General features: G+C 35.4%; 1 protein-coding gene across 2 annotated transcripts; it reads left to right on the forward strand.

Moving 5' to 3' along the window:
* The first annotated feature begins 5,245 nt into the window (after positions 1–5,245).
* Positions 5,246–6,491, forward strand: LOC122303871 (zinc finger protein CONSTANS-LIKE 4-like). Of its 2 annotated transcripts, none has more exons than XM_043115864.1 (2): positions 5,246–5,901; positions 6,083–6,491. In XM_043115864.1, exons 1-2 carry the CDS (start codon positions 5,398–5,400, stop codon positions 6,293–6,295), a joined length of 717 nt encoding a protein of 238 aa, XP_042971798.1. In that variant the 5' UTR covers positions 5,246–5,397; the 3' UTR covers positions 6,296–6,491. The 2 variants fall into 2 exon arrangements, with proteins under 2 accessions (XP_042971798.1, XP_042971799.1); XM_043115865.1 differs by having other exon boundaries at positions 6,086–6,491.
* Positions 6,492–9,127: the final 2,636 nt, after the last annotated feature.

Raw genomic sequence — 9,127 nt, forward strand, 5'->3', positions numbered from 1 at the left:
CAAGTATAGAAAGATAAAAATGACAGAAATTACTAGATAAAAGCGGAGCTGGGCCACATACATCTACAAAAATCAAATTAAAGGGTCTAGTGGACCGAGTTAGGGAGATAGGGTGGGGAAAAGTATGGGTCTTTACTGTTGTACAAGCTAGATAGAAGCTTGGCCCACGAGTAGATGAAGTGGGAATCCAAAAACGTTGAAGGGTTAAAGTGGTGACATGAGTTGAAGGGTGGCCAAGCCTCTCGTGCTACTTTTGTGCAGATGTTCATGAGCCCAAAAAAGCTTGTGGAGAAAGTGAAGGAGGTGGTTGTGAAGCAACAGGAGTGGATGGCAGAACATAAAGTCCATCTTCAACGAGTCTCTTGATAAGTACCACTAGGGAAGCCAAATCCTTCACAAGAAAAAAATGGTCATGAAATTCAAAATATACATGATTATAAAGGCAAAATTGCTAAACAGATAGTAAGTTTTTTGAAAGTTGAGGGAACATGAAGGAGATTATGAAGAAGAAATTTGCCAGTGTGGAGCAGATCCAGTGTCCTAAATGGGTAGACTAGAGCCTTACTTGGTCGGATCCTTTGTATAGAGTGGCTTCCAAATTCAGAGAAGCTTAGTCAATAGTGAAGTAGTGGGTGGCTGCTAAGTCTGGTAACCAATTGGAGAATGCCAACACTTGAGGAGACATAGCAGTGAAGTTTGCTGCAAACAATGGAGGTGGAGAAGCCTGGTACCCATGATCAAACCAATAGTAATAAGTCAAGACTGTGTGCCCTGCCTTGTTATAGACCTGGCAATGAGGACGCATATCAAGGCGATTCTAAAAATAATTGGAAGCAACAGTAGGGTTGCGTCCACCAGTAGGGGCATTGCGACGACCACCACGTCCTCGACGCCCACCTTGAAACTAAAAGTCTCAACCTTAATTTGAAGATTGATTGCCTATGAAAAATTTTGAAGTAGTAATATTAGTAGAAAATTGAGGACTGAAAAACAGAGCTTGAGTTTGATGGGCAAGGCAGGACTCATGGTTAAATAGAAAACTGTAGATTTGGTGAGATGAGAGGAGGTCTGGGCGGATGGTTATGGAAGTAACCAAGGACTCGTATTCTGTCCCGTGACCTGCAAGTAAGTAAATAAAGAATTCATGGTCTGTAAGAGTATGGCCTGCAGCACTCAAAGAGGAGAAAAGAGATTTGGATTTATTGTAATAGTCTTGGATTGATACGGGACCTTTCCTAAGGGTGGCAAGTTGATATTGGGTATGAATGACATGGGCACTAGATTTGGCAAAGAAGAAATTTTGAAGATTGGTCCAAATTTCATGAGGTGTGGTATAGTTGAGTACCTGGGCAAGGACTGAGTCTGAGAGGGAATAGTTAAGAATATAAATGAGCATTTGGTCTTGTAAGACCCATTTAGTGTGCTCGGAATTTGGGTTGCCATCCACGAATGCTGTAAGGGAGGGAATGGTGCCATCAACGTATCCATAGAATTGATGGGCTTCCAAGAAAGGAACAATATGTGCTTTCTAGAGTAAGAAATTGTCATTAGTAAGTTTTATGTTAACAAACTGTGTAGAGGAGGAGATGACAGAAGGAGTAAAAGGTGGGGAAAGGTTTTTCTTATGTTGCCATAGAGAAGAAGGAGACGCTAGTTGTTGGCTCTAAGTATCATATTGAATATTAAAAAAGTTAAGGAAGAAGATAAGGTATTTGAGAAAATGTTTGTATCAGACTCATGCATGCTTTTGAATTCCCATTTTTCATTTCTACTTCAGTTGTAATTACAATAGACTATTTATAGCAAAGTACCTATAACGGATTTGATTCCTTCACCATTATACAATTATAGCTGTCCATATACAAAGTACAATTTATTGTAACCTATTTACATATTATTCCTCTGCCACCTTAGTTGTATAGAGCACATGAAATGCTGTTATGGTTTGCAGCAAAGTGAAGGGCAGTGCTTAATGCTGCAACGGAATGAGGTGCCTTAAGAAAATGAATAATTTTAATTTTCATCCCTACACACCACATCTTTTTTTTTTTCCTATAACAAGTATATAGTGTATAGATGATAAGTAAAATAATTCACTTAGTTTAATAAAAATAAAATAAAATAATAAAACGAATAATTTTGAAATATATAAAGTGTGTGGTGTGTAGCATTCCTTACTCCAAATATAAAAATTTCATTTATGCCTTAAAAAAATAATTTTTTTATACTTTTTTAAAGTAGAGTCTACTTTTATACAAAGACTTATAGAAAATTTATCTATTTGAATGTTGTACAAATTATTTCTCAAATTTAAATTTCTCAAATTCAAATTATTTCTCAAATACAAATTATTTCTCAAATTATATAACCGCAAGTTTTTTTTTCTTTTTCAGCAATTTTATTCTAAAATCTTTACATCACACAATATTTATATAATATAATTCAATATATAATTTTAAATTTTATTTTTTAAATTATGCTTAATCTGTGTAGAATATAAAAATATTATAATAGACCTATCCATTTCGTAATAACGCAGCAATCCTCATGATAGGTCTCTTTAGATAAGAAACAAAGGAATCTGAAATGCAATGAAAGTTTTTTGAGGTTTCTATAAATAACTTCCATCTTTTTGGATTCACGGATGAGATTTCTCTTTGGAGAAATGTAATTTACTTGTCAGATGTGAATGTCATTTCCAACTATTGTCGGAAGTTGTGGCGGAGCAGAATTTATTCTGATTGGTTTGTATAAATTTAATATATATATGTATATATATATAATTAGTTAATGAAAAATATTTTAGACAAAAGGTGATTGCAGAAAAGTAAATCTACAAATTAATATGATTTGATGTAATACGTCAGATTATAAAATTATTTTTATTATAAAATATATCTAACAAATTCATGAAATCATATCAATTTATGAATTTATCTTTATGTAATTTCTTTATATATGTAACACTTATCGTCAATTAAGATAAGATGAATATAAGTAAATAACAAGTCAAGTTTATAAATAAATAATAATAATAATAATAATAATAATAATAATAATAAAAAGTAGAAGATGTTCATGAAAAACTCTAAAACCACATATAATACAAACCAAAACAACTGAATGGTAAATAACAATGCCAAGAGCTTTGTAGGGAACTCATTATAGTTTTAAAATTCGAGTGGATGCTTGGAATTTAAGTTGGAAGCCATTCGCCACCTACTCCGAGGACCACCTTTGCACATTACGGGTTCTAAATTATATACCCTTTTAACCATTGAGCTACCATACATAGTTGGTGGGCCTTAATGACACAACAAAAACAGTAGACACGCAAGCAAGTTCAGCCCACCAAATTAGATGCAGCCCACCCAGCTTTAGCCAAGATGAGGCCTAAAACTGGACCTCAAATCCCTCATTCTTTTTTTATTTTTTTATTTTCTTTTTTCCTTTTCTTTGCTTTCGAAATCTCATGCAAAAGCTCAGCTAATACAATAAACCCTCCTTTGAAAAAATATGAGCTGCTTATTTACCATTTCTCTCAACAAGTTTAAACTCCCAGTGTTGCAAAACCCCATTGAAAATAATAATAATAATAATAATAATCATAATTAGAATTTTACTATTCATTATTTTTATATACTACACATCATTTTTATTTTTATTTTTAAAAATAATTTTTTAAAATTAATTAAATTTTTCTACTCATATCTATAATATATAATATGAAGAAGATGAATAAAACTTTTCTAATAATAAAAACAAACGAAAACAATAAAATGGACTTTGGTCAATCGAGGAGTGGTCGTGTATGGAGCGCGTAGTCGGGAAGAATGCTAACCACAGACGATAAGAGAGGAGTCTGAGAAGAGATATATTCAGAGCGGGGCCCAGGAGACAGGTCAGACATCCCAAATCAGGTATAGCACACGTGGCCCAAACCTCTGTAGCGAATCGGAATCTCCAGCACGCTATCTTTATGCCACCTGGATATGGCGCGTCACCGTCAAACCAAAAATATCCCAAGGAACCTTAACCGAAGGAGTGGAGCGGTACCATTTAGACCACAGAGGTTGTTGTTCCCTGACGAACCAACACCTGGCACTACGAGACACCACAGCCTTAAGAACGGTGAAATCCTTTTGTTTTCAGTTTTCACAGGTACGGTACCAACCACAGCTCGGAGCCATCCCTTTTCATACCAAATTACACCTGTACCCTTAACCCAATCACTACTACTTTTATTCAATATTTTTTCCTTTTTTTTTTTAATAATTAGTTCAATAATTCAATTGCGTTTCGGTCCTTCAAGGAATCATAGAAAATATTATTTGTAATCAATAATAATTACTGCAGTTCTTTTGTTTTACATAATTATATTCTATAACGAATGTGGCATTTTATCATGGTTTCGAATATATAAATCACATTAAACGTAGATAATAAGCCCTTTCAATTAGTTTCTAACAAACTCTTTTTTATATACACTGTCTGGTGTATATTGGTGAATAAATAATAAATTATCTAGATAATACTAAAGGTGGTATTTCTATTGGTATAAACTGGTATTTCATAGTTTTGAAGTTAAGAATTTGAGTCAGAACATAAATTTAAACTATTTGTTATAGTAAAACTTGATCTTTGGAGCATGGGATAAACTTTGAACTAGGTGAATATTTTGAATGTGCTGTGGTGGCGAGCTCATTCTTAGAATAATAGCTATGGTTCAAACTAGACATTTTGTAAATAAGAATGAGCTCTTATAATCACATTCATAAAAAATTAATACGCTGGTCGTCCCCATCTCTCCTTTTACTTAGAAGAAAAAAAGTCACATAGGTATTTTATTTCAATCACTTTATTAAAAAAATATTTTAAATATCTCAAATTAGACATTACAAAATTAAAATAATACATGTAAATTACGAATAAATATATAAACAAAAATAAAATTAAAAATCTATGGCCATAGAATTTAAAGGTAAAAAATTTAAAACAAAAAAAAAATATATAATATTTATATAGATAATATAAAAATAAGAATTTCAATACCCAAAAAAATAAAAAATAATAATTGAACCGGTGGAGGGAGAAGTAGAAACCCTACCCTATGCTCGGCGCAGCTTACCGTAATCTGGAAGAGACAACCCATAAAGGTTAGCCAAAGTCTGTAGAAGGCAGTTTCGTTATTTGAAGTAAAAGGTGGGGGTTGTTTTAGTTTACTATAAGTCTATAAAGACTACGCCCTACCCTTTCCTACATTCCCTTCGCTTCTTCCCACACATCCATTGATAACTCGCAGGAGGAGAGAGAGAAAGAAGAGGAAAAAAGTAGAGAGAGAAAATTCCCGAGAGAGAATTCAAAGACCGAATCGAACTTTTCCGGAAGAGGGAGGAGATGAAAAACTGCGAGCTCTGCAAGGCCCCTGCTCGGACTTACTGCGAATCGGACGAGGCGAGCCTCTGCTGGGACTGCGACGCCAAGGTCCACGGAGCCAACTTCCTCGTGGCTCGCCACTCCAGGACCCTCCTCTGCCACGCGTGCCAGACCCAAACCCCGTGGAGAGCGTCCGGTGCAAAGCTCGGGCACACGGTCTCCGTGTGCGAGGGCTGCGTCGCAGGAAACCGAAACAAAGATGAAGAGCGGGAGAGCCAAGGAGGTAATGATGATGATCTCGAAGAAAATGACCATGATCAGTACGTGGATGACATAGTTGATGATGAGGAGGATGACGACGACAACGGTCATGGTGATAATTATGATGAGGAGGAGGGAGATAATCAGGTTGTACCGTGGTCTACGCCGCCTGCGGCGAGCTCTTCAAGTAGCGAAGAAGCGTCGGTGACAACGTTGGCGGTTAAGCGAATGCGTGAGAACGGTTTAGATCTTCGAAACGCTAAGGTTTGTGTACCCGCCTTCTTTCTCAAATCTCTCCGTTCTCAGTTTCTGCTTCCATTTTTTTTTTTTTTATTCACAACATTTCAATGCTTTTGGCGATTGTGTTTTTTTATTAGTTTTGCATTATTTCCCCCGAATCGAGATTCAAACGAGCTGTTAGGATTTATTATTTCTTGAACAATAGCAGGACGATCTCAGCCGTTCTTCAACTGACCAACGGGAGAACGGCGGGGCGTTGACGGCTCAGGCTGGTGACGGAGAGGCGACTTCTGTTGACTCAATGAGGCCCCGGAAGAACCGGAGGACAGAACCGGTTCGTTCGGTTCAGGTCGATGGCGGTGCGGCATCATCTTCGACAATTATTGGGTCGCTCAGGAGAATCCGACGGCGAGATTAGTGAAGAATAGGGAGCTGTCGACTTGGATTCCTCGAATACTGTTAGCTGCCGATTAAAATTAACCCTCTTCCTAACGACAGTGAGTTGTTTGACAAATGAATGCATTAGCTAATATGTAATACTAATTAATTTAGACGGTTTATATATATGATATTAAGGAGGAATGGGGGAGACGGAGATTGTGGTTGTGTTGCAATGTCGTTTCGTTAACAGTACGTATTCCTCTTTCGTCGTATGGTTCGGTGGGTGCAAACTTCGGAAAGGACTTTTTTATTTTTTATTTTATTTTATTTTATTTTTAATGTTTAGAGAATAATTACCGGAGAAAAAAAATATATTTTAAACTTTAAAGAAACAAAAATATAGTACCACACTCAAAGTATGGAAGGCTCAAGAACTATTTATTGATCATCAAGTGCAGTAATTTGCATACTTTTCAGCTGCCTTAAAAAAAAATCAAAAACTTTACAATATTTGGTCGAGTAACTGAAAGGCAGAATCAAAAGACGTGTTAGAAAATCACAAGACTTAACACTAGCGGCCGGGAAGTTGAGATCAAATTGAAATTAGAATATTATTTTTTAATATTATTATTATTTTAAAATTAAAAAAAGTTATATTATTATATTTTTTATATAAAAATTATAATGATAAGATTTAGAAGAAATATTTTCATTATCTAAACAAAATTGAATTGAATTGTAAGTTAAAAATGCAAGAAGCCAAGAACACCAGTAATACACAATTTTGGCACATTCACATAATATAAAAACATTCACATTTTATTATGAATTCGTAAAATGGTTGGCATTAAGGTTTTAGACTTCTTGTAAGGTTTGGCCGAATGATACTATGCTCATTATGCTTTAATTCAGCTAAAAAAAGGCTCATTGTTCTTTAGATGGGAAGAGAGAGCGCGGGGACGACACATCACATATATTCCCTCAAATGAAAAAAGTAATAATAATAATAAGAAAAAGGGGAAAATCCGTATATGGGTGTATACAGCATATATAGAGATTGGTGGTGATCGGAATAAGTAGCCACTAGCCAGACTCCAGAGTAGAGTACTGGTAGTAGAAATTGGAAAATGTCAGGAGATTGGCGTGGAAGAGGTTGAGGCACGCACAGTAAGCAATTGGTTGTGTGGAAGTCATGAGGTGGGGACCCCAACAATTGTAATGTATGGCTGACCCCCCCTCAAAACACACTTTTCAAATTGAGCCACAGACTCTGTATTTGTGCGCGTGTCATGGCCAATAGCCTCACGAACGAACCCAGAAGTAGAGCGAGCCACCAGCCCCCCACCCAACCCCAGCACGTATGATCTTTTTCCCCAAAACCAGCAGCGGCTGCTATGGTGGTTTTCCTGTCCTATCTTCTGTACAATCCTCATGACGTGTGGTTTTTAATCTAGCTTTTATAGTTTAGTTTCTGCACCTCTCGATGGTGCTTGTGGGTCATGTTGTAGCTTGCGCTGGCTTCAACATGGCCTCTCTTCTAATCATGCCCATGCCCCTCTTTTGATGATTATCCGTTTGTACTTTTGTTTTTGTTTTTGTTTTTTTTTTCTTTCTTGTTGGTCAATATTTGATATTTTGGTTACTAACTTACCAAAGATATTTTTTATTTTTTATTATTATTATTCTTGGTGCCATGTCCTTCACAAATTAAAGTTAAAATAATTGAAATGAACACTAGGTTCCTCATACAGCTTCTTAAAAAAATATATAGCTGTCGTCGATTGTACGTTCGGTGGCCGGCCAATCCATCACATCGAGCCCAAAATGCATGGTATATAGAATTCCAAAGAAAAAACGTACATTGAGCTCTCACAACCATAGGACAGATTATATGGCTGTGAATGATTCTTTGGCTTCTTGGAAAACCCAGAAGCCGGTCAACCAATAATATATTCTAATAAATTACTATATTAAATTCCAGGATATTGTTGATTTTGAAAAAAATGGTAAAGAACAGATTGGAGGAGTCGGGAGGAGGAATCAGAAAAGTTAAAAGAACCAGAGTTCTTGTGGTGCAGAATTGTTTTGAGTGTTTTGAGGAAAGAAAGATTGAATTGTCGTTTTGTGATAAAGTGGTGGTTGTGTTGTATGATTCGTACTGAAAAAATGTCTTGAAACCGAAACAAAACACCGTGTAAACATCACGTATGATCATGATGAGGACCTTCCTGAACTCCCCCGCATCAAGCTTCTTAGGATTCTGATGACCATGATTCTTACTATGTCTGACAGCGACAAACGAATTTTATGCATTTCTACACGTCAACATGACATGTTATATATCCTCCACCAGAAATGTTCTTAGATTATAAATTTTTATAAATTCCACATGATTTAACGTTTATTTTATTATTAAAAAAACTTATGATAAGAGTGTATCAGGATAAATTATATTAGTTTATAAGCATTTTATAAAATTTTCTGGCATTTAATTGTGTTGGAGTGACGCAGAAAGATGAAGTTTATGTAACTATATATAAATATATATATATATATATATATGTTCATGCCCAACCCACCCTAAAATGGTGGAGAATAATGGTATTATTTTTAATTTTCTCGTTTTACCAGGACGTACAATGAACGTGCAGGTGGCTTTATTTATATTTTATGCTACCCCAATTACTCGTTAGTTTTGGCGGTAGTGAGGTGTGGCCTACATCTCTGTTACTTAGTACTTATAATCAAATTTCAAAACCATCCCTCCAATCGTGTCCACTGTCCATTGATTGATAAAAAAAATTTTAAGAAATGTTTTATATAAGCGATTATATAAAAATAAATTTACAAAATAACGTAATTTAATGTG

Source organism: Carya illinoinensis, chromosome 3, assembly GCF_018687715.1.
Source record: "Carya illinoinensis cultivar Pawnee chromosome 3, C.illinoinensisPawnee_v1, whole genome shotgun sequence".
Classification (NCBI taxonomy): Eukaryota; Viridiplantae; Streptophyta; class Magnoliopsida; order Fagales; family Juglandaceae; genus Carya; species Carya illinoinensis.